This window comes from Talaromyces amestolkiae (genome assembly GCF_001896365.1).
Source record: "Talaromyces amestolkiae strain CIB chromosome Unknown scaffold1.1, whole genome shotgun sequence".
Lineage (NCBI taxonomy): Eukaryota > Fungi > Ascomycota > Eurotiomycetes > Eurotiales > Trichocomaceae > Talaromyces > Talaromyces amestolkiae.
The window spans coordinates 2,315,901-2,341,036 of NW_024468037.1; the positions used below are offsets into that span (position 1 = coordinate 2,315,901).

Consider the following 25,136-nt stretch of genomic DNA (forward strand, 5'->3'; position numbering starts at 1 on the left):
ATAGAAGCAAGCAAATCAACACATTCCTGGTTCAAAATTCACAGATATCGGCGTTGTAGATCTCTACTTTGCATGCGAGAAAGAAATTTGCTTACTATCAAACTGAATTTGCTCCTAAGTAGCATCACATATACAGCCTATAAAGTAGAGTAAAATACACATAACTTTTGTCTGCTCTATAAATGCAAATCATCGAAAACTTTACCATTGTCTCCAAGAGACAACTATTGAGAAACACCACCACGACCTCCGACCGCTCCCACAACTTGAAGCTGATCAGCGGTAAGACGGACCTCTGGGAGTGGTCGGCCTCTACCCGTGGGCCAGCTAATGAAACCAGTCTCACACAAGTAGCGCAAATACCGGCCAACATCCTCGCGACTGATTCCGTAACCTGCGCTCTCATCAACACCCGTCCAGTGGTCTGCATCTAGCTTAAGAATCTTGACTGCATTCCGATCATCGAGTTCAGGCGCCTTTGTGTTTCCCGGTAGATCATTCACACAGAAATGATATAATGGCATGAGAGCGTGTTGTTCTTGATCCTTCTCCTGACCACCGGCAGAAACGTACTTTTCAAGATCATGCTTCCAGTCTTCGTAGCTAATTTCGGGGACATCATAGCCGTAGTATTCTAGGATTGAGAGGTATTCGTTCATGCGGAGGCGGGGGTGGCCGGTGACGTGGACGACGTTGACGCCTTCAAGAGGGTTAAGGGCTGCTGCAACAACGACGCGGGCGACGTGGTTGACTGGAACGGAGTTGACTGTGTTGACGATGCGGGGGCGAGAGTGTAATTGAATAGATCCCTTCAAGAATCTGATGAGGAAATCGTCGGTGCTGTAAAGATAGTTTATTAACAGGCATTCGTCACAACAGGATGATAAATACTAACTTGCAAGTTCCAGTCTGGGAGCATCCTAGAATATATCCAGCTCGAATTACGGAGCCACGAAGACCTCTCCTACCTGCCTCTCTAACAAGGTGCTCGGAAACCCACTGTTCACCAAGTCAGCAAACGTCCGTTGAAATCTTTTCTACCTTTAAATAAAACTCACCTTGGTCTGACCATAACCAGTACCCAAGTGGCGACGGCTACCCTGCATATCATCGTCCTCAGTTATAGCGCCCTCGCCAGTGCTGATCTGCTTCTCAGAAAGACGGACATAGTGCTCAGTATCGAGTACACTAGTTGAAGACACGAATGTGAAGATCTTGGGCTTGCCAATGTTGCAAAGCTTCATGGCTTCAATAGTCGACAACACATTAGCAGCCATCATCTCCTGGTATCGTTTCACCCAGTGGACCGTGGCACCATTGGCAATGATCACGGATACTTCTTGCGCTAATCTTTGCCATTCCTCATCGCTCAAACCTAGCTGTGGCTTCGCGAGATCCCCTGCAACGCAGCTAAGACGCGACTTCCACTGGTCTTGCCACAGACCGTAACCCTTGAGTGAACGCTCGAGACGTGCCATACCAGACTCAGCATCTTTAGCACGGACATGTGCGATGATACGTAGTTGTCGGGTGTTTCGCTCTAGAAGATCCTTAATGATAAAACCTCCTAAGAAACCAGTTGCTCCAGTGATGAAAACCGTTGGGCTCGCAGATGCTCGCACGGTAGATGGGTCGGCGGCTTGAAACTTTTCCGGCAGTGTCGTGAGTAAGTGATCCAAAGACTTTGCGTAAGCGGGATCCTCTTGGCTCTCTTCTTGTGTTTCTCCTCCATGGAGTTGCTTGTCGATTTGAGCGCTGAACGCCCGTAATGTCGAATGTTCGTAGAGAATATTGATCGAAACTTGCGCTCCAGTCTCTTTGCGAATGTCAAGCAACATCTGCTGCGCTAAAAGACTGTGTCCACCAAGGGTAAAGAAATCATCATCGGGAGATACTTTCTTTTCGTTCAAGCCACGAACAAGAGTAGCCCATCTTGTGGCGACAGTTCTCTCGGTCTCCGTCAAAGACTCCCATCTCTTGAGGTCATCAGCAGAGGCAACCTCTGTCTGTTCAGAAATATCAGGGAATGGAAGATTTGGTTTGTCAACCTTGCCGTTGGGGTTCAATGGCAGTGCTTTCAAGAAGATGAAAAGACTGGGTACTGCGTAACTGGGAAGTCTGCCCTTCACATGATCTCTGACCTCGGTCTGCATTGCTCTGAATTTTTTGAGGTAGACTTTGGTAACACCAAAGTCAGTTCCCTCATCGGGAACGTCTTCCAAGCCGTGGGATTCGAGCCATTGTGGCCATAATTTCATCTCCGGAACAATGTAGCTGACCAGTGTGGGTTCCTCGTTTCTGTCTCGTCTGACGAGGGTCTTGCAGTCTCTGATCATAGGGTTTTGGCTCAAGTTGCTGTCAATATCATTGAGTTCAATACGGAAGCCACGGATCTTGACTTGATCATCAGCTCTGCCAGTACATTCAACGTCGCCAGATTCCAAATAACGACCCAGGTCACCAGTTCGGTACAGACGATCTCGGGGTCCCTTGTAGTACTTCCTCCACGGCTCGCCTTTGTTATTTTTTTGGTCTAACTCGACCCATTTGTTATTGTCAACGAACCAGTTCTGCACGAATTTGAGATCGTTCAAGGCTTGATCACCACGGTAACCTTCGGCCAATCCAGCTGCCCGAACGTAGATTTCACCAGTCTCTCCCACTGTACACATTTTGTTGCGGTCTTCACGGTTGACGACAAGTAATTGCACGTTTTGCATACCTGTTCCTGCGGGCACGGTGTCCTTGAGGTGGTCCATGCCATTGGGGTCCTCGGCTCTACTTTTAATGGAGTAATAGCTCACGGCACGCTGTGTTTCGGTCGTTCCGTACATGTTGATTATATTGACGTTCTCGGCAAGGGCTCGTAAGGCTTTGCAGTCTCTTGTAGTCAGGACGTCTCCGACGAAGAAAGCACTCTTGAGACTAGGGAAAGTTGCACTAGCTCCACCGACAAGAATCTGTCCCACTTTATGCAAGTTAGCACCTGTATATACCATCATACCTCAGTCTTAACATACTGGCAGGAGTCAAGTGAGTCACTGTTGGCGAGTACTTAGCCATCCACTCGGCCAGTCTTTCGTGGGCGATATCAGACCGTGAGGGCACTAATAATTGAGCACCCAAAAACAATGGTGTGAAAACTGTTCTTACTCATTAGTCAAAATACTGATTTGAAGTGGTCGTATTGACTTGCCATCTCGTTGGATCGGATCGTGTGCAACTAATGCCCAATGTTAACCATTGCATAATAACGCTAGATGATCATGGTAGGTAAATAACTTACTTCCACTAAGCATGGTGAACTTGCTTTCTGAGCTCAATCCAAAACGCTCGGCCATCCAAGCAAAATATTTGCAGAGACTGTAATGTCTGCCCAAGACACCCTTAGGTCGTCCCTCGGATCCTGAAGTGAAAGACAACGTGGGATTGCTGTCAGGTCCGACTTGTGTAGGAGGGGGAGCAGATGCTTTTCGTAAGGCCTCAGAGAACACGTCTTTTCCGTCAATCTCTCCACCAGACAATGTTCCATCGTCCCCGATGCGAAGTGATGGCACCTCTGCCTTGAGGTTCAATTCATCGTCGATATAACTCCGGACAATAGGCGCAAGAACACCGGCTTCATCGGTGGCTCTTCCAATATTTATCAATGCACGGGGCTGAGCGACTTCGAGGTATATCTTTTGTCTGGCCGGAGGGTATGCGGGGTCCAGGACTGTGAAGGTTGCTGCGGAGGACAATGTTCCCATGATGGCAACTACCAGATCAACCGATCGATGGGCGAAAATCATGACAACGTCATCGTTTGTGATACCGGCATCGTGGAGATAGTGGGCGAGTGTGTTTGATGCCTCATAGATTTGTTTATATGTGTATCGACGTTCGGGGCCTTCGGCGGAAGCAGTTTCGACGACGCACGTGCGATCCGGATGGGTTTGAGCTGTTAGAATGATCACGTTAGAGATCAGTTCCGACAAGCAATAGACCTGGCTCAGTATTTTGACATACCATTTTTTCCGAAGATATCTTGGATTGATCCGACCTGTGACGGTCATCAGTTAGCATACAAAAATTTCCAACCCCGCAGTCATTAGGGAAGAAAAACATACATAGCCGGACCAGTCAAGGTCGACGGTCGGATCTGGTAAAGCAGTCATATCTTATTTCACGTATCGACTCAGCATATAAATAATTGAGTCCGCAAGTCAAATAAGATCAGCAGAAATGTAGTGAAGAAAGGATCATGTTAATAAAGTATGTGACGGCATACGCAAAGATTTCCGGCTGGGCGGTGAGTCACCAGCGAAATCGGCGTGGGGTAAGCCGCCATCCCTGTTTGGGACAGCTCTTTTTTTTCCATCTTCCACTCCAATACTCCTTCAACTTCGAACTTCCTCTGTGACGGTTACTGCACTCAATCATTGGTGATGAGTTGATATTTGAATGGAAAGTGTCAAAACTTGGGAACATGATATCAGTTGAAATTGATCTGTGCGGGGAGTCAAATCAAAAGATGGCTGTGCTTGCGCGAGCACTGCTAGGAATCAAGCTCCTTGATTCCAACGCACCAGTCCAGGGATATGCTCAAGGGGCCAAGCTTGCTACGGCAGTGTTGTGTTGATATTTCGCTGACTTTGGCTTTACGATTCTAGCCATTCCGAGCTTATCTGAGATTCTTGGAGTATAAAACTCGATTGTAGGCATAAAGAACGATCACTCGGGAGAAGCTTCACAGAAGATGATTGCCATTATCAGACATTCTATGACCGATTGTTATCCTTTGTATAGTTACTTGGGTTAAAAAGAGCTGAAATACAAGAAACGATTGGCCAGGCTGCCGATAAGGAACAGATCGCAATGGGCGGGGTTGCGGGACACGCGGAGATCTTCCATTCATGGTTCTTCATGTGAACTTTACCAAATAAATAGCTTTGATATCGCAGTAGAACTTGCTGTTTATACGTCACTTCTTTCTGATCTCAATCGATCCGGCCTCACCCACAATATGGCGGACACTGTCGACAAAGCCGTGCTCAAGCAAGTGCAGATCGCGCTACAGAATGCCGATGTTGAGCTTCAAGACATTAATAAGAAAGTTGGTCAACAAAATAACAGTAATATAACAAGCAATAGTGTTTAACTCGGCTGTATTAGATATGGTCCAATCCAGAATTGGCCTACAACGAATATATGGCTCACGACAACATCTGCGCAATGTTTGAAAACTTGGCCACTGCACGATCCATGAACTATCAGATTCGCCGCAAAACATACCAACTCGACACATCCTTTGAGATTGAATACAGAAAGGGGAATGGGGGTCGAATCGTCGTCTTCAATGCGGAGTACGATGCGTTACCAGGCATCGGCCACGCCTGCGGCCACAATTTGATCGCTACGAGCTCAATCGCGGCCTATATTGCTACTGTAGAGGCTCTAGAAGCGCTTGATACTTCTTCGCTACCCGGATACACCGTGCGACTACTCGGCACTCCGGCCGAGGAAGGTGGTGGCGGAAAATTGAAGCTCATCGAGGCCGGAGCATACAAAGGTGTCGATGCATGTCTCATGGTTCATCCAGTTACGCAGGGAAACAACGACGAATCCATTCCCAGCATTCACATTGCAGGGCCCGAGTCTTTGCTTGCTAACAACAAAATCAAGATTAACTATACTGGCTCTACCGCTCATGCAGCTGGAGCTCCTTGGGAGGGTATCAATGCGCTCGATGCAGTGGTATCTGCGTATGTCAATATTTCGCTTCTAAGGCAGCAGATTCTACCCTCGCAAAGAGTGCATGGAGTTATTGCCAATGGCGGCGAAAGGCCGAATGTGATTCCGGGCTCGGCGAGCCTGCATTACTACATTCGGTCGCCGGATACAAAGTCATTGAACACGCTCACGGATCGAGTGTTCAAATGCTTTGAGGGTGCTGCAACAGCAACAGGTTGTAAAGTCGAGTTTGAATGGTTGGTATAATCTCTGCATGACTCTATGCGCTGCTAACACTCTCTTCAGGATCAACAACTATCAGGAACTGAAGAACAATAAGCCCATTTGCGAAGCTTACATGGAAACGCTCAAAGCGATGGGTCATAATTGTGTCCTCAGCGATCGTGAGGTCAAGGGTTCCCTAGATGGCGCCTCCACCGATATGGGTAAGTCGGCTCTTCTCGTCATGGTATTGCACACGACTCACTCAATTGATAGGGAACGTCATGCACCAAGTCCCCGGATTCCATGCCCTCTTTCAAATTCCGACAGAAGACGGAGCTGGAAACCATACTCACGGCTTCACAGCTGGAGCTGGTTCATCCGAGGGTTACCGGAGAAGTATCGTTTGTGCAACTGGTATGGCCGTAGTTGGTCTACGCATCTTGATGGATGACGCATTCGCAAGATCTGTCAAGGCTGATTTTGAACGAGAGTAGTGAATCATGTCCTAATTAATCGAGAAGTTATGCGTAATGGACCCACCGGGGTTAACTAGATTTAATTCCGGCGTTGGTATTCTTGAAAATTAGCGTAAGCTGAGCTGAACTGAAGAATTCCGCGGATCATTTAGCTGCGTCCTTAATTTATCCTCGCGGACATGTAGCTTTGAATTGCAACTGCTCTTAGTGTAGATCATGGTATTCCCTAGTATACGCTGCCTCACTTGTAAGAATCGCCGTGTAAAGGTAGGTTCATTTCTGGAGCTACCCCACTGCCATGAATCCAAGCTAACAGTGCCTAGTGCGATGCAACGCGACCGCGTTGTCACCGATGCTGCAAAGGAAATCGGGATTGTTTTTGGGAGGATAACAATGCATCAGCAACCGACATTCCCTTCAAAAACGAGAATGCATTTGCACAGGGCAGGCCTCGGCGCCCCCGGAAACGGATTGGGATTGTCACTAAACCACAATCCGGAAACTTTTCGACATACAAGGAGCCAACACCTTTGAACTTACAGAGGGTCGACTTTCCTATAGAAATTTATGCTTTTCAGTATTGGATTGAGAACCTTGCGTCATGGCCGGAAGATCTTTTCGACGTTGGGCAAGAATATGGAGCTGGTGCGCGGTACCATTCGCGTTGTGTGGATGAAACGAAATCCAGTCTTCATCTCGCCGTATCTGCGTTTTCGCTTGCTATTTTTGGGCGAGCTAATAACGCGTATGAGATCCTTCAGCGTGCTGAGAAGAATTACGCTCGAAGTATCACAGAACTAAGAAAAGAGCTCAAAGTGTTGTCAAACAACATCATTGATGAGTTGCTTATTGCAACCATGATACTCAGCAAGTATGACGTGTGTTCAATTCACCACACCAGGTACTCCAGAAAAATGACTCCTTCTGACACATATTCCAGAATATAATGTACGGCTTTAGAGTACGAAAAAGTCTGAAACCGCTCCCACCTGCCCGATATTCAGGTCTGCCACTCCTTGGATCATATGCGTACCATTACAAAGGTACAGCAAGCCTTTTGCAAGTTCGGCAAGAAAGAGGTTATACGCAAAATGTTCCTCTAGAAAAGGCCGTCCGGCGGACTATAGTAAGCGTACATAGGTATTAGACCGTCCGTTGGTTGATTACTAATTTATGTATTCCAGATAAGAGCACATCTGCTCTCAGGCGACCCTGTCCCAGAGTGGTTACAGGACGATACCTACGGCGAACCAGATCCGGCGCTGGCATTAGACTATCTCATGATAAAGGCTGCCTCCCTACGGTCAAGGTCAATCATTGTCATAAATCAGGGCAATAGAGGAATGCCTTCATTTATCCGACATGGAGAAGCATTGAAGATGGTGCTTGCTGAGGCCCAAATGTTAGACCGTCTGTTTGCGGAATGGGCTGAAAATATTCCACAAAGTTATAAATTTATAACTCATAAAATTCCCCAACACAACGACAAGAAAGTCCCTCTTGAGCATCATAATCTTTTCTTTGACCGAATGTTTCATTCTTATGCTACTCATGGACACGCAGTCGTATGGCACCGATATCGCGCTGTCCGACTCCTTATCAACAGCATTGAGATGGATTTATTATCTCAAGTCGCTCAATACCGACCCGAGAACCCAGGCAAGTATCTGGAACTGTCAAAGGTATGTCAGGAGACTATTAATAATCTTATCACCGATCTATGCCGTGGTATCCCTTTCTTTTACCTCCTCAACTCCTGCTTGAATCACGGCCAGCGACACACCGAGCGAGCTGTGGAGCTAGATGATTCGATGACTATCATCTCGTCACAATTTCCTCCGCTTATGATGGCGGTACTACTGGCATGGCCTATTACTATTGCTGTTGGTATTGAAGGCGTGCCTCCGGACCAGATGGAATGGTTGAAATCTAGGCTTCAAGCAGTCACTCAGATGGTTGGGTCACCGATGCTTCAAGTTACCAGGAAATAAATCAATTATTTGCAGTCGATAATCTATAAAGGTATCCTGAGAGGGCAGAGGACTAAAAAAGATTTATATGAAGGTTACCAAACAAGTTCGAAGCCTTGGGCCATGTGCTCATCTTTCAACAAGCTCATTCGGTTCAAACGCCAGATCTATTTGCTAAAACTCGGGGGATGGTTGATGGTACAAATTCGCAAAGCAGACGACATGATTAAAAAAAATAGACCTAAAAATGACCAGCAACAGCTCTCGCTTCATAAGGCTCTTCAAGGTGCTTCGCCTCCTCATCTGTCAACACCCTATCCCTGAGGCCAGCCATCTCCTCAATTCTCTCCGCCGAATTGAGACCCACAATCGGGATTGTGCCTTTACTCTTATTCCACGCCAAAGCCACCTCACTCATCTTCCACCCTTTGTCAGCCGCCAACTTCTCAACTCTCGAGATAATCTCTTCATCAGCCTTGGTCAAACCATTAATATGCGCCGTCGGCCCCTTTGATCGTGCTGATACATTGTACCCAACGGGTCGCGCCAGTTTACCCGCAAACAGAGGCGAATACGGCACAAGGCCGACGCCAGTCTCCTTACAGAACCGGATCATCTCCCTCTCTTCTTCACGGTAGCACAGGTTGTAGTAGTTTTGCATACTGATGAATTTGGTCCAGCCGTTCTTTTCGGCGACGAATTGCATTTGCGCGAATTGCACGGCCCACATGGAGCTTGCGCCGATGTAGCGTACTTTCCCGGACTGCACTAGATCGTGCAGTGCTTTCATGGTCTCTTCGATGGGGGTGTTTTTGTCGAAGCGGTGGAGTTGGAGGACGTCTATGTATGTGGTGCCCAGGCGAGCGAGGGAGTCGTCGACGCATTTGATTATAGCGGTTCGGCTCAATCCTGATTCATACGAGTCAGCGGTTGAATAGAATTTCAAAGGAATTCAACAAACTCACCTCCCTGATTGACATAGTCCTTGCTCTGCAACAATAAATCCGGAAACCCTTGTCCCAGAACAGTCTCGTCCTCTCCAACCGCAAACGCGCACTTGGTCATAATCACAACTTTGCTGCGTGGAATCTTCAATTCTCGAATCGCAGCACCAATCACTTCCTCGCTCTGTCCACTAGAGTAGACGTTTGATGTGTCCCAGGTATTTATGCCATTATCGTACGCTGCTTTGAGCACTTTGAGGGATTCTTCCTTGTTGAGAAGCCAGTTTGCATAGGGGGAGGTGCCGGTCATGCTCAAGCCCATGCATCCCAGTATTGGTAGGGAGACGCGAAGACCGGAGTTTCCAAGACGAACGTATTCGACTTTGGTGGCGTCGAGGGACTGTTGGAGACTTGCGGGTACTTTGAATTTGAGTGACATTTTGTCGAGATCTTAGATGACTTTCTTTAATGGTTGGAGTGGGTTTAAAGCCTGATTGATAACTTTTTAGATGTGTTTTGATCTGAATGATTGAATGTTGAACTTTTTGAGGTTGTCGAGATTATCAAGACCCTTTTATACCACAACCTGAAAGACCAACATGCACATCAAAAGCATGAATTATCTCGTCAGTCCACCGGAGATACTCTTAAGTCCTCAAAATCCGTTCGTAAATGCTAAATAATGTTCCGAATGTCAATCAGATTAGTTCTTATACGCAAAGTTTTTGGATTGTTGACTACATACTCCCCTAAATTTGAGGTGGTGGAGCCTTGCCTGAAGCGGAAGGCGTAGCATGAATCTCGCGCGTTTTTCCATTTTGAGTTTAGCTCCATATCGGGGTTGTTGGGAGGAGTTAGGGCTTAGCATATTGTGGATATTCCATTAAAAGCATCGGAATCCTTCCTTTCCGATCTATTATATACAGACTTTGTGCACGAGAAATGTTTCCGTCATTATGTTGCGGTACTTTGGCTACCGAAAAGGTCTGTGTAGAATGTACAGTGAGGCTATCGAGAAACAAAATCTAACTCGACCAATCAATAATGCACCAACATGAATCATAAGCCCGACATTCACGCCCTTGAATAGAGTGTGCAATAATAAAATAGAATCTCAGAGCGATTAATGACAGATGTTCTTTCACGGTGATATGCCTTGGAATACGAAAACCGTTCACGCGCCTTCGTCTACCATCTGTCCAAGTCAAAATCATGTGTCACCATCGGTCTTAACACCCTTGTTGGCATCTTGTTGAATATCGACTTTAATACTCTGTTTGGCCTCCTGTTTGTCTCTGACCTCATTCCTGCTACCCTGCTTTCTGTTATTCTTTCTGGGGTGTCTTCTGGTGTGCTTCCTGCCATCGTTTTTGGCATCCACATTAGCATCTTCTTTGACAAACTTCTGGATATCCTTCCGCGGATCCCTTCTGACCTCTTTTCTCGCCTCCGGTTTGATAGTATATTTGACGTTTTTCTTCACATCTGCAATGACAACTTTCTCAGCACCTTCTTCAGCATCTTTTTTAGCAGCCTCTTTCGCACGTCTTTTGGCCTCTTCTCTCGCCTGTTGGATGGCCAATTTTCGGGCCTCGTATGCAACGCGCATTTGCAAACCCCATGATTTCAATACGTCTGGATTCCTTGCGCACCATATTGCAAGCTCCCTTGTGGCAAGAGTATCCTCCAAGCAGTCATGGCCCTTCTTGCCCGTTTGAATGTTCATGTTGAGCCAGCTAAGAAGCAATCTCTTCAAGCCGTAAGATTCCGGAAACTTTTTGTTCTCGGTCTCTGGAAATACTACTTGAGAAGCTAGAATCGCTGTGTCGACAATTCTTGGGTGAAAAATGCCCAGCACGTTTAAATCGTTCTGCAATGCATGTCCAACAATAATAGTCTCAGCGTCGATGTATTCCCATAGTGCTTCTCTAGCAGCTGCCCAACCTCGAAGGGTTTGGCCTTGCTCAATTGCGTCGGTCATAGATCGGCGTGTAATGCCGCTGACCGTGGATCTCCAAGCTAGGACTTTGGATACTGGATCGACATACGTATTCATAAGGGTCTCGCCTGTCAGAACATCTACTGCGCATAGCAGCGCAACACAGTCTGTGTTCTTCCATAGCCCAACCATCTCACAGTCAATTGCAACTACTTTGCGCTTTGGCTGTTCGAGTGCTTGTGGAGTTTGACGAAACGCCGAATATGGGACATTGGTGTGGAGAATTCGTTCAGTAGGGACCTGCAACGTATACTGCTCCGCAGCAAGAACCTCCATTGTGTGACAGGCAGCAAGAAGAAATTGGTACATAGACTCTTGTTCGGTTTCCGTTAACAGAGTGTATATGTTGCATCTGTGTAAAAGCCCGTCTTTTTGAGTTATTTCTTGCTCCTGAGCGATGACCGTTTGTTGAAAGCTACTGTCTTTGAGACTGATACTTGCAATATCTGTGTATTTATCAGTCACGGCCTTTACCGTAAATGAAAAAGCAGTTCAAAAATTGAACATACCTGGGACTGTGACAGACTCACGCGAGCTAGCGGACATTATAGGATTTCCTGGCTCGACTGCTCTTTCGTCGACTTTCTGTAAGGTGACTACTCGCTCATCCTTTGAGACATGAGAAATTTCGAGCATGGCATCAATCATATGGATATGAGCATGCTGTTGTAATGCTTCATCGGTAACGAATCCTTTGTCGCAAACCGAGCAGCGAACAAGATGCTTAGTATGGAAGCAGTGTGATCTGAGAGCCTTACTCGAGCCGAACGTTCGACTACAGAACTTGCAGGCGTAAGTCTGGTTTTCCGCGTCTACTGCCTGTTCTTTTTTTATCGGCGCCACTTTTCGCGTCGATACCGCGACTCTAGGCGTTTGGTTCTCAGCCATAGCGATGGCGAAGAACAAGCGAATCTAGGAGAGTAAGCTGGGCTACCTTTGCAACCCACCAAGGATAGAATGGTCGAGAAGGTCCAGATTCGATCAGCTCAATGAATTTGTTTTTGTGGTGAGGGGAAGATCACAGTTTTTCAGGAAAGATAAGTAAGCGTGTAAGGCAGGTGCAGCACATGACTTCGCTGACATGAGCGTGCAGACTAACGAACGCAGAGAAATACAACAGCACTGTGAATACCCTAACCGTTTCTTCCCTTTGATCAACCTCCAAACAGAAATTCGGATTAAAAAATGGGCTTGCTTGAATTTGGTCTCATGTCGCCAGCGGGTGCTGGACGAACAACAAAGAGGCAGCTTCCTTGTCAGCGACTATCTAGGTAGATAGACATAAATACTGAGATGTATAGTATCCCTGTTAATACAGCGACTTACTCCCCAGGATCAGAATCGGGATTACTCTGAGCATCCCGATATTCATTCAGCAGGGTTTCTATGTTGTACACAATATGACAGAGGATGTGCTTACACCTTCCTTTCAAGGTCCCGGGGTTTCGTTCTCTCTGTAGTTTCCTTTCACATAAGCAGCCTTCCAAAATTGATTCAATTAAGAGAAACGTTCAGTTAGTCAAGATTATTTCGTCTCAAGAGCATGTAATCAACGATGACTCGCAGTGTTCATCCCAACTAATCGAATTGGATTGTTGAGACCGCGGTATGTAGCGCATTCTTGCAATCTGTCATTGTTTACGGTATGATAGATATTCGCCCCGGGTGCAGATAATCGACATGCCCGACGAGACTTACTACAAAAACCAAAAATATGATAGACAGCGGCGGCCATCTCACCGATTATGCTTGAATTGTTCAGTAAAAATTCTTAGATGTCGATGAAAAGTGAGCCTTTGCTGGCATCCTTGACTGCTTCAGTTATGTGGAAATACTAAGAACAAAATAAAGAGAATGACAAAATATGATTTTACTCCATAATAAGATTAAAGCAACATTTTTAAAATGACAGCTACAAAAGATATTTGCATACTTTGATTAAAGGAGAATACATTATTGCTTCTAAGCCAAATCCGAGAGGAATCTACAACCTAGAAGGGTCGGCATGGCGGTTAATTCCATTTCTGCACTAATTGCGGCGTTATTGTAGGCTGTAACTAGCCTAAAGGATGCCTGGAGTACCCCCTTGCAGAACACCCGTTGTTGAGTAACAGTGGGCTTTTACCAGTCAGGCTCCCGTCGAAAATCTCCCTACTGAAAATGTCTCGAGACTATTCAGCTGATCCGGCCTGAGCCCGGTCTAGTTAGATACGTACGTATTCGAGAACCATCCTTGTAAATCTGTACAGAATGCAAACGTCTTTCACAATCTGATGTGGCTCTGATTCCATCCAGTATTCGAAAAGATGACTTTGAAGTTTGAATAAACAACCATGCCCGCTTCGCGAAATATTACCGTCATCACCAAGTACTACGTCAAGACGCTAGAAGCTGAGCCTCGAATGCTACTGGTCATATGATACATCCATCTCGATACTAAAGGCTCGCCGAGTCTGGAGGCTCTCAGTCTAAGCCCCGCCGCCAAGATGTCGCTAAATTTGGCAATCGATCAGGAATATTGAGTGCATGCAACAGAACATCGTGAAGAGCGAAGAAAATCTTAACCAAATGCAGTAAGATCTGACGAGAGATGTGATCTCTCGGACTCTCACACGCTCCATAGATTTCTAGTTACAAAAGTGTGTACAAGCATGGAAATTCGATGCGACTAGCAATTTTTGATTTCTTCGAACAGTGTAAGGAGTCAAATGTATTTTGTACATACTCTGAGCTTTTGAGCAAGAGAAACTGTGTGTACTCCGTACTCGGTGCGACATTCACGGTCCCAATGTGTCAAATGCTGTCACACAAATGGCCGAGATGAAGCGGCCGTAAATGCGGCTTAAATTTGTTTATTTTGAGTCGAGCCGGCAAGATTTTTAGCGTTAGTCAAACTTACCAGAAGGATTGATTATGGAACGAGTTCGTATTCTTTCTCCGGAATGGAAAATCCCCCATCTTTCATGTGTTCCTTCTTCTCGTTTCGAATGAACAAAAGAGAACTGCCCCCACGCGCTGAAAACTATCTACATGAAGATTCGAAATGCGTTGTTACCACTGACAGTCGAAGTCAGCCTTGTCTTCCCCGAAAGACCGCGAGGCTGAAAAGGCTCCTGCAAACTAAGTTTAGGATTGACTCACGCCAAGCACAAAAACATCCCAATTCTCAACAGCCACGTCTCGTAGCAAAGAGGATCCACTATCGCGGCTCAATCGAACTCGACAACACGAGCAAAAGACTTTCTGAGCTAAGAAGAAACTTTGCACTCCGTCCTCTCCAGTTCGGGTTGATGCCAAGACCTTAAATAGGGGAATGATACCCAATATCGTTAGATGCCACGGCTCGAAGCGAGATAGTCAAGAGCCTCATAGGCTGCTGACATGGTCTGTGAGCGACCCGAGTCCCTGAACACCTTTAGCTTAAAGCGCTTTGCTGTCTAGCTGGGACTCTGCGTAGGCAGATATGCCAATCAAGACGTGAAGAGGGTTTGGTGTCGAAACGAAAAGCAGAACGAGATACGACCGCAGTCACTCAGGTTGCTTAGCGAAAAGTTTAATGCATACCTTGCTTCTCATATGCGACTCTACAGCAGTCGTCTGATCTTTGCTGGGTCTTTCTCAGAAATTGCAAAGTAGCGAAATAAGCATCAGCCCAGGTTCAGTGTACCAATGCACAGACACGAGAGACTATCGGGTCCATTCTTCCGTCTCCAGCAAACAAAAAATGGGCAAGTACGAGGGACGGAGCTATCCATCTCGTATCCAAACGGAGTGACAAGGTTTATTTAAGATTAAAGACAGCCAGACGTCGGTGAGCCATGTGACGGTTGTCCAATGAGGATCCCTCGCTCTATAGTTCTTGCTCGGGTCAAGTTGGGTGGCTGTAGACTTTAGGTAAGATCATCAAAGTTTGTGAATCTGCTTTTGTCTTTTGCGCCCATTTTATCTCTTAGCGTTGGTATGAAGGTAGAGGCTGATAGATATTTAGTTCGCTTGCTGTCCCTTCCTCTCGTAGATGCATTCTTTTCGTCACACTACTGTTAATACTCCTGATAGGATTCATTCTCTCGTTTTAATTGAGCTGATATCAGACGAAGTGATCTTTCAGTCAAGCCAAAACAGATCTTATCAACACCGTCATCATGCGCTTCGCTGAGATTTCCCTCATCCTCGCTCTGTCCACTGCGGCAGTTGCTGCTCCTCACCCGGACGGAGAAAAGACTCTATACAAGGTCGGCACGAGCCCCCGATACATTCTTGCCCGTGGCTCCGGCGAAAAGGTCCTTCATAAGGGCAGCGCCTCCCAACTGCTCGCCCGTCAAACCTCCGGCGAGAGTGGCTCCGCCGGAAACTCTGACACCTGCTACGGCGTAGACGCCACATGTGCCAGCTGCTTCGGTACTAACTGGGCCCCTTGCTCTGACGGCGTCACTTGCTACGACAAAACCGACCCTACCAGCACCTGCACGTCCTCTGGCTCCAGCGGCAGCGGCAGCGGTAGTGGTAGTGGAAGTGGTAGTGGCAGCAGCTCCGGTGGTTCTGCTGGAAGCTCCGACTACTGCTACGGCGTAGACGCCACATGCGTCAGCTGCTTCGGTGCTGGATATCTTGAGTGCTCGGATGGCGTCACTTGCTACAACCCTTCTGATCCGACCACCTCTTGCCCCGACGGTACCTCCGGATCTGGTTCGGGAACTGGAACCGGTTCGGGATCTGGCACAAGTACCGGTGGTGCTGGATCTGGCTTGATTGGCATCAGCACTACTGCCACCGCTGCCGGCTCTACAGCTACCTCTGGCGGTGCAGGCTCSGGCGGCTCCTCCCMCACCTCCGCTGCACCGACTACCCACTCTACCACATCTACCACATCCACCGCCTCCTCGACATCGACCACCTCGACATCCACCTCCTCCACCTCTACGGCCGCTCCTTCTCCCATCTCTGGCAACAAACTCGGCGGCGCTGCTGGCTTCTCCATTCCTTTGGGTTTGTCCGCCGGTGCCGGTGCTGCAGTGCTCGTTGCTGCTGCTCTGATCTAAAGAGCACCTTCCATTCACTCACTAGTCTCTTTCTCAATTGTTTATTTATACGCCATTTATAAAGATATCCTATTTTAAAACTCTATATCCCAATATTACGCTGTTTTTCATACTTAGCTGGATGGATCTCCTTCTTTGTATTTAATCTTTATACCTAATCATTCTTCTTGAAAAGATTTCAATAAGTGTAGATTGCATATAGTCAATGATCTAGTCTATACTTGCTTCTCTGGCAATGCCTCTTGAGTAAGAATCTCCTTCTCCGACACGTGCTGCCCAACAAATACATTCCCATCATCATGAATAGTGACAGAAATCAGCGTCTCGGGAACTGGAAAAACATAACTAGATACTACATAGACCACAAATGCACTAGAAAAGCCCCATAAATAATTAAAGTTGTAGATCTTTTCGGCTCCTCCAATGTCGACGGCAGGGTTCACTGCATTAACGAGGCCCGGCAGATTGGGACCGAGTGAAATAAGCAAGGCTGCTGCTGCGCGCCAATTGCAACCTTTCACATAGTGATAGCGCGCATGCGGACGGTATAGCGCAGGAACGTCGATAGCCTGACGCTTTATGACCCAGAAATCGGCGATTAATATGGCAGCGATGGGCGATAGGAAAATAGACAACGCGCCCATGAAGTTGATGAGACTTGTTGCAGAATAGACTATCTTCCAGGGAACCATGACCCAGCCACCAATAATGGTAGCGACTACCGCTCCACGCCGAATATTGATATAGCGTGGGCACAGAGATGTCAAGTCGTTGGCAAAGGAGACCACATTTGCTGATACGTTGACCCCGATTTGGGCAACAACCCAGGCGAGACCAACGAAAAATGCTGCGGCTCGACCACCTGGGCCTTCCCAATGGCTTGCAAGCTCCAAGGGATCCCAGATATATGAGCCATACAGAACCTTGCTGGCACTTGTTGAGATGATGCCCAGTACACCAATGAAAGTACACACGGCTGGGACAAGTAGGGCTTGAAGCCAAATTCCGCGTGGCTTCTTCAGGTACCGCGTATAGTCAGGGATGTTTGTTGCCATTGTAGCCCATCCTCCGCTCAAGGAAGTCATGTAGGACAAGATCATCCACGAGCGAGTCGATCCTGTATATTGTGGCTTCTGATCCCAGATATCACCACTACCACCGGCCAACTTGCACATGCCAATTACCGTCCCTACCGCGGCCGCAGTAACGAAGATACCCTTGAATACAAAAAACCATCGTAATTTGTGGGGTGGTGTTAATAGGAAAGGAAGCTGAATTGTCCAAAATATGAAATGTGACAGGAGCTGCTGGCTTGTGATTCCTGCACTTTCCGGGAGGTGGTTCGGAATATTCAAATACGAAGGCCAGATTGCGCGGATGACTTGTGTCATGGCGGTTGACCCGGCATATGTTTGAATTGCATGCCAAAACAGAGCGGTCACCATTCGAATAACGACGGGGACTCTTGAGAAGACATATCCGAAGCTTGAGCGAGCGGCAACGGGATAGGGAACGCGTAATTTGGCACCGATAGAGCCGTTGAAAGAGATTGGAATTGCAATAATGAATGTTCCCATGATGAGACATAGAAGAGCTTCTTTATAAGTCAAACCTCCTGATATGACTGTTGATGCACCTTCCCATGATTGTGCGGACAAGATATCACTCATCCAGTAACCTAGCAATGCCCAGTGACCCCAGATCCGACGTTCAACTGGTGTTACATCGTTATCAATATTCGTCCATGTACCATCTGGTGCGAAGGTTGTCGGTTGCTTAGGTAGCTCCCATGCCTTGATCGAGGTTGCTTTGGCTCGGACATTGCTTTTGGCGTCGTGAAAGGTCTCTGAAGCAGACTTTCGAGGCATAGTGGATAATTATCTAACAATCAACATACAGAAGCCAGTCCTTGCCACGTACAGCTCGAAGGTAGTAGTCAGTAGTAGTATGGTAGGTAATCTAGCAGGAGGGCATGCGAGGAGATGGGGATTAGTACGTAGATATATCTACTTCTTGTGGAAGGAAATGAGTATGACATGTTGTTCTCGAGCATAACATCCATCAGGACCTTAGCAAGTCGATATCTTTGGACTAATCTTATCACGATGCTCCAGCTGGCGCTTGAAGGGCTAAGATAACGAGGGCTCGGGGCAATGACCGGCCACTATCTAGAAGCCTAAGAGTCAGAGATAAGCAGCGACCCCGCGGCCCACCCTGATATCCCGCGGGACGCAAGCTGGTTTATCGCGCTGTATATGGGTCATCAGCAATCTGATAAGAACATCCCTGTAGCCCTTGGGCCCTTTTGATTGATGAGGCGACGACTATCTAGACATAGCCCTATACATTTTCAAGAAATGCCATCGAAGATATCTAGAAGTTCTCGTCCAATCGACTACTCAACACACAGTTCGCATCAGTCAAAATGGCGTTCACTAGCTTCGCCGGCAGAAGCTACAACGTTGTCTCTGATGAAGTCAAACAATCCGGCAGTTTCGATGAGATTCCTATGATTGACCTCACACAGCCACAAGAAAAAGTCGTTGAAAGTCTACGAGATGCTTGCACTCGGGTCGGGTTCTTCTACATCTCTAATCACGGCATTCCGCAAGACATCATTGATCAAGTATTCTCCACGGCGGAAGGTTTCTTCGGCTTAGACGACGAGCTTAAACAACAAGTACATTTCAATAAGGGGACAGCCTTATGCGGATATGAAGGCTTCCAGAATGTTTATACAGATGAGACGAAAAAGCCGGATCTGAACGAAGCCTTCAGTTGGCGTTATACACCAGATATGGATTCCTTCAATGAGAAAGCTGAAACAACGCGGGTTGAAGAGAAGAACGTTGACAATTTCCTCACAAGTGGTCAAAATCTCTGGCCCAATGCGAAACCGGAAATGCGCCGAGATATAAGTCAATATTATAGCCATGTGCTCAAGTTGGCGAGAAAGTTGATCCGCTTATTCGCTCTGGTGCTCAAACTACCAGAGGCATATTTCGATCAGATGATGCAACACCCCGGCTCAATGGGCAAGGTCCTGCATTATCCACCACAGCCAGCCAAGGGCGCCGATCCACCTTTTGGAATAGGCGCACATACTGATATTGAATGCTTCACAATTCTATGCCAAGGAGGTGATGTGCCGGCTCTGCAGGTTCTCAACCCTAAAGGCGAATGGATCTTGGCACCTCCTATTCGGGGTACCTTTGTCGTGAATATTGGTGATATGTTAGCACGGTGGTCTAACGATACTTTCCGCAGCACTATCCATCGTGTGTTAAATATCACAGGCCGTGAACGCTACTCGATGCCTGTCTTTATTGGACCAAATTATAACACTGTGATCAAACCTCTGGAGACCTGCCTTGCGGATGGAGCCAAATATGATCCCATACCAGCAGGTTTATATGTTTGGAAACGACTTGCTATAAGCCGACTCGATAAAGATGAGTACGAGAGGCAACGAGTCAAGATGGAGAGCCAGCTCACATTGCCAATTGGTGCATGAAAGTGCAAAAACAAAATCGTGTATATAAGCAGAGGCAGGGTATAAAAACAATGGTATCGTCGAACATCGTAACAAGATTTCGAGTATTTATGATACCAAGAGCAAGAAATTCGAGTAAATAAATGGTTTTCAAGTCGGCTCAGAAGGTATAAAGTCGTACCCAGAATAGTTGAGACCAGGGATTGTCCATAACATGAGATTGTCAAGGTCAATGAAAGCTGAGGAAAGGGACTGGTTTGATAATGGCGAACTGGCGACGTCATCTTCTAATACTAGAGATAAGTCAACAAAGGTCTCAGCATTCCCATTTCCGTCTACAGATAATGTGTTTAAAAAAGGCTCTGGTAACGCGACTTTGGAATTTTTCCAATCGTCCCATCCAAGCGCTCGAAGCCTAGTCAACGTGTAAGATACCCATTCACTCATTTTCGCTTTCATCCGAAGTTGCCATTCAAATTCCTTCATCAGATTCTGAAGATCTTCCGATTCTTCCAGGGTAACACTTGTAGCGCGGAGAAGACCCAGAAAGCCTCCCAGTATCGTTGCACATCCACCAGCAGCGAAGAACCAGAAAGCTTCCATATGCTCAGGGCGAAGATAAGACATAAATTTTACAAGACTAATCGCTCGTGTGCGAAGCATTCTGCGGATGAATTGGACAAACTGTGGATCAACCTCAGACTTTGACTGTTGTATGGCCCAAAGCAGGCGGCGATGCAGAGCTGCGGTTGTTGCATGCAGGGCAAGATGGAGAAAGCCATTCACACATAGTTTTCCGGGTTCTATATTTTCCAGACTCAACACTTCAGGGAGATTTTTGAGCATTTGAGCGAGATCGGTTCCTAGTGGTTTTGCGATAGCGAGAACTTGCTGTGGTTCGAGCACTTCCGCCAGAGATCTGACTGAGTAGAGCTCACGTAGCATACGTGCTGTAACGCGACTCAGGCTTACTAGCTCCATGAACAGAACCTTCCCGTTCTCAATGCTAACACTTCCAATCTGGTCACTTACTTCCTCATCGCCAGCACCTTCTGAGAAATCGGTACTTTCTAGCGGCTTCACAATCCAATCCGCTGCTTCAGAGATGAGGCAAGGCCGCCCAAGAACAAGTGCCGAGAATGAGTCCTGAATATATAAAGCCCAAGCGAGTCGTTTTCGAAGACCCTTTTCCCACTCCGGGATATCCCAATTTGAGCAGTCCAAATGGAGACCAAGATGTTGGCCCAAGCCCAAGAGAGACGAAGTGAAAGACCACATCCAAGAGTTATCCATGAAGAGTGGATTGCGATGACGTTGTAGCAGCAAAAGACCCGCTTGTATAGTGTTTAAACGAGGACGATGCATGGCATCCTGCACGGCGTGGTGAGCAATTCTGACCAAGGCAGCCTCGTTGATTTTTTCTTGTAATAAGAGATCCGGATCATAAGACCACCAGCAAACGGCCAACGCATATACGGCAGCTAAAAGATGTGCAGTGATTTCACGATACGTCCGGTTGTATTTCTCTATGAATACATTCTTATGTAGAATTGGGAATGACGGGTGAACAATGCGAAAGTACAGCTTGACCAATGTCGCACCGTGTGGACGCACAAGGGACTCGACATCGTCGACGCTGACTTCATCCCATATGTCGCCTTTTCGGAGATTTTGCGAGACTTCCACGTCAGGTGTCATCTGAAAGAAGACATTTTCATGGACCCTTCGCATCGTCATCGGACTCAGCATTCCACTAGATGTTGTCATATTATCGCCATCTCCCGATGGTCTCACCCTAGAGCGGGCATGAGTTGTTTGCAACAGATAAGAATCATGTTCGCCACCAGGTCCAATCAATTCTGAGAAGCGGCCCTTTTCGAGACCGAGGGTCTTCGTCAGTATTGATTCCTTAGGATAGTCAAGTTCTTGGTCCAAGGTGGATTTAGGTGACACTGAAGACAACTCCTCCGAAGGGCCTCGCCCGCGGGGTTTCCTAGCAGTGAATTCCTTGGTATTTGCCGCAGCAGCACGTCGTTTTGGCGGGGGAGGCTGCAAAAACGTGCATGAAGACAGGCCAGCAGCCTGGCAGGTCAAGCAGCTCGAAGACCCGTATAAGGTGACGCATCGCTGCTTTTTCTTGCGGCAAACGTCACATGCTCTCATCCTCAACAAGCATGCATGAAACGTTGTAGGCTCTAAATCACAACAATCAATCTAATAGGATGCAGCTGAGCTCGGTGTGGAGGAGTCTGGTCGGCTACCCAATCGCATCGAGGACCGACAGGAACGCGATATGCTGGGGTACCGCATAAACTAAGCATGTACCAATTGTGCTCCCAGTCCTAGCGGGATGAGACTAGCTGAGTTAGAGGAGATAGTGACACGGTGGAGAGACTCAGGAAGGATACAGAGATAAAGAAAGAGTATTGTCCAGATGAAGTTGTGAAGTGGAGATTGCGTTGGGTGGGCTGGCGATAAGATAGTGTCAGTGGCTGATAAGGAGAGATCGGCCAGTATCCCGAGGCCGCGGGCACGCATCTCCAGTCCGGGGAATGAAGCAAGCATTTCAAGATTGATTTTGCTCTCGAAATGTTTTTCTCTCATCCTTCAACCTTTCATTGTCGTCAATTTCCTCAATTGATCACCCTTTGTCCAACTCGTGACTGACAAAATGGTAGCTGCTCAGTCGATCAAGAGAATAGCCGGCGGGGTTGAGGAGAATGAGACTGTGTCATTCGAAGCACAACCGTATGCGTTTCGGATTAATCCTTCAGCGACTGCACTTGTGATCATTGATATGCAACGCGACTTCCTGCTGAAGGGTGGCTTTGGTTACATACAGGCAGGGGATGCCGGAGTGGCAAAAGTACAGGCCACTATTAAACCGACACTGGCGGTTTTGCGCATGTTTCGCGAGCGTGGAATCCATGTCATCCATACACGTGAAGGCCACCGACCCGATTTGCGAGATTTACCTACACCAAAATTGTTGAGGCAGGCTCGCGCTCCCAATACTCGTCACTCGATGGTCATTGGAGATGTTGGTCCAATGGGAAGACTCCTCACGAGAGGGGAATATGGCCATGATATCGTTGACGAGCTGCAGCCAGTGGCGGGAGAGTATGTTGTCGATAAGCCAGGGAAGGGCAGTTTTTTCTCTACTACACTACACGAGCATCTAGTTGATCGAGGCATCACACATTTAATCGTGGCCGGTGTCACTGTGGAATGCTGCGTGACCACCACAGTTCGAGAAGCCAATGACCGAGGATTGGACGCTTGTATCCTTAGCGACTGTACAGATGGATTTGTACCAACCTTCAAATCTGCATCGCTAGACATGATCCATTTTTCGGAAGGGTTATTTGGATTTGTTAGCGAATCACAACCACTGCTCGCCGCCCTATCCTCACTTCCAGCTCGTTCTGGCAAATCAGCATCTGAATGGAATGGCTCAATGAACATAAGATCGCTGAAAAATGCATATTTGGGCGGCCTTTCTCCAGTAACAGTGGTAAAGCGCGTCCTCGAAAAGATTAACGCAGATAGATCGCAAAATCCGGCCGTTTGGCTCAACCTTGCATCGACCGACGACCTATTGCGCAGAGCTGAGAGTTTAGAACAATCCGCAGACCGCCATCTACCTCTATTCGGTATACCTTTCGCCGTCAAAGATAACATTGATGTTTCCGGACTCCCTACCACGGCAGCATGTCCAGAGTTTGAATATGTCCCTGAAAAATCAGCTTTTATCGTAACAAAACTCGAAGCTGCCGGAGCGATAGTCATTGGTAAAACGAATCTGGATCAATTTGCAACAGGGCTTGTTGGCACCAGATCACCATATGGTGCGTGTCATTGTGCTTTTGATTCTACGCGAGTCTCGGGTGGTTCTAGTTCGGGTTCGGCCGTGGCCGTCGCCTTGGGTCAAGTCTCTTTCGCCCTTGGAACGGATACAGCAGGGTCAGGTCGCATCCCAGCCTCGTTCAATGACATTGTCGGACTTAAACCTACCAAGGGGACAGTATCTACAACCGGAGTCATCCCCGCATGCAGGACGCTCGACTGTGTCTCTTTCTTCGCCAGCACCATTTCAGATGCAAGAAGCGCATGGCTTGCCGCCAAGGAACACGATCCTGAAGACCCTTATTCCAGAAGCTCGCCATCACTGGCATCTTTGAATAGTAGATCACTTCTACACGAAGAGTCGACATATACCGTTTCGTTTCCCCCTGAAGATATACTGAAGAGCACACTTTGCCCTGCATATCACGAACAGTTTGCTAAAGTCCTTTCGCTTGTTCGGGGTCTGGTCAATGTCGATGAGGTCAACTTTGACTGGTTATCATACCTCTCCGCTTCCGATTTGTTGTACAAAAGTGCTTTTGTCGCCGAGAGAACCGCTGCACTGCAGGAAGTGTTGAGCAGCAAAGCAAAGAAGATAACTTTGCATCCGGTAACACAGAAAGTTCTTGATTTGGCAAGCTCCATGTCAGCAACTGATGCATTCCGTGATATTTACGAAGCTCAGCGGCTATCTAGCGCCATCGAAGGTGAGTTCGACAAGTGTGACATCCTCGTTGTACCCACTGCTCCAAACCATCCAACCATAGCAGAGGTAGAGCAAGATCCGATCGGTCCCAACTTGAAACTGGGTATCTTTGCAAGTGCAGTCAATGTTCTTGACCTAACTGCCGTTGCTATTCCAGCCGGTCATATTGAGGGTTTGCCATTCGGTATATCGATCATTGCTCCTGCGTACAGAGAGGGTGTCATTCTCGAAGTGGCGCAAAGGATCCAAGCGCGATTGAAACACTTTGTACTATGACCGGCTATAAACATGATTATATCTGAGTATAATAGCAGTTACTCATTTTCTCTCTTCGATACCTAGATAAAGCAAACGCAAGTCAAGAAAAGGAGAAGAAGAGCTGTGGCTTTAAGGTTGTTGAACACCTGAGCCCGAAATGGCTTAGCGTAAATATATATCCTGAAGTAAACTAGCGCCGGCTCCCCTTACAATTTTCCGTCCTTCCCAGCGAGACTTCATATATCGAATAGCTGATCTTGATCTTTAAACCCGCAATTAATCTCGTCATCCGGAGATTCACTGCACTCATTGAACTGCTATGGCACGACTTAATTAGCAGTCTATTCAGGCTTCGACTACAGAAATGTCGTCATGAGCAAACATTTTGCCGCCACGTTGTACACATCGCAACATCTATCGACACGAACGCGATGGCGGCCTTTCTACAGATGCAGCCGCTGTTCAAGT

General features: G+C 47.2%; 9 protein-coding genes across 9 annotated transcripts; 4 read left to right on the top strand and 5 right to left on the bottom strand.

Annotated features, from left to right (window-relative positions):
- Positions 1-224: 224 nt before the first annotated feature.
- Positions 225-4,157, bottom strand: BHQ10_000759 (uncharacterized protein; the record flags this gene model as incomplete). The annotated part of the gene is made up of 8 exons (XM_040880301.1): positions 225-840; positions 896-999; positions 1,059-2,968; positions 3,021-3,107; positions 3,170-3,223; positions 3,287-3,940; positions 4,009-4,042; positions 4,110-4,157. 8 exons carry the CDS (start codon positions 4,155-4,157, stop codon positions 225-227), a joined length of 3,507 nt encoding a protein of 1,168 aa, XP_040729264.1.
- An 848-nt stretch (positions 4,158-5,005) lies between these two features.
- Positions 5,006-8,404, top strand: BHQ10_000760 (uncharacterized protein; the record flags this gene model as incomplete). Its single annotated transcript, XM_040880313.1, has 7 exons — positions 5,006-5,095; positions 5,155-5,969; positions 6,019-6,158; positions 6,211-6,351; positions 6,816-7,291; positions 7,354-7,539; positions 7,598-8,404. The coding sequence occupies 7 exons, from the start codon at positions 5,006-5,008 to the stop codon at positions 8,402-8,404; spliced, it is 2,655 nt and encodes an 884-aa protein (XP_040729265.1).
- Positions 8,405-8,624: 220 nt separating this feature from the next.
- Positions 8,625-9,766, bottom strand: BHQ10_000761 (uncharacterized protein; the record flags this gene model as incomplete). Its single annotated transcript, XM_040880324.1, has 2 exons — positions 8,625-9,292; positions 9,349-9,766. 2 exons carry the CDS (start codon positions 9,764-9,766, stop codon positions 8,625-8,627), a joined length of 1,086 nt encoding a protein of 361 aa, XP_040729266.1.
- Positions 9,767-10,537: 771 nt separating this feature from the next.
- Positions 10,538-11,602, bottom strand: BHQ10_000762 (uncharacterized protein; the record flags this gene model as incomplete). The annotated part of the gene is made up of 1 exon (XM_040880335.1): positions 10,538-11,602. One exon carries the CDS (start codon positions 11,600-11,602, stop codon positions 10,538-10,540), a length of 1,065 nt encoding a protein of 354 aa, XP_040729267.1.
- A 3,866-nt stretch (positions 11,603-15,468) lies between these two features.
- On the top strand, positions 15,469-16,365 carry BHQ10_000763 (uncharacterized protein; the record flags this gene model as incomplete). The annotated part of the gene is made up of 1 exon (XM_040880346.1): positions 15,469-16,365. The coding sequence occupies one exon, from the start codon at positions 15,469-15,471 to the stop codon at positions 16,363-16,365; it is 897 nt and encodes a 298-aa protein (XP_040729268.1).
- A 215-nt stretch (positions 16,366-16,580) lies between these two features.
- Positions 16,581-18,233, bottom strand: BHQ10_000764 (uncharacterized protein; the record flags this gene model as incomplete). Its single annotated transcript, XM_040880357.1, has 1 exon — positions 16,581-18,233. The coding sequence occupies one exon, from the start codon at positions 18,231-18,233 to the stop codon at positions 16,581-16,583; it is 1,653 nt and encodes a 550-aa protein (XP_040729269.1).
- A 557-nt stretch (positions 18,234-18,790) lies between these two features.
- Positions 18,791-19,879, top strand: BHQ10_000765 (uncharacterized protein; the record flags this gene model as incomplete). The annotated part of the gene is made up of 1 exon (XM_040880368.1): positions 18,791-19,879. The coding sequence occupies one exon, from the start codon at positions 18,791-18,793 to the stop codon at positions 19,877-19,879; it is 1,089 nt and encodes a 362-aa protein (XP_040729270.1).
- Positions 19,880-20,008: 129 nt separating this feature from the next.
- BHQ10_000766 (uncharacterized protein) lies at positions 20,009-22,021 on the bottom strand (the record flags this gene model as incomplete). Its single annotated transcript, XM_040880379.1, has 1 exon — positions 20,009-22,021. The coding sequence occupies one exon, from the start codon at positions 22,019-22,021 to the stop codon at positions 20,009-20,011; it is 2,013 nt and encodes a 670-aa protein (XP_040729271.1).
- A 508-nt stretch (positions 22,022-22,529) lies between these two features.
- Positions 22,530-24,686, top strand: BHQ10_000767 (uncharacterized protein; the record flags this gene model as incomplete). Its single annotated transcript, XM_040880390.1, has 1 exon — positions 22,530-24,686. One exon carries the CDS (start codon positions 22,530-22,532, stop codon positions 24,684-24,686), a length of 2,157 nt encoding a protein of 718 aa, XP_040729272.1.
- Positions 24,687-25,136: the final 450 nt, after the last annotated feature.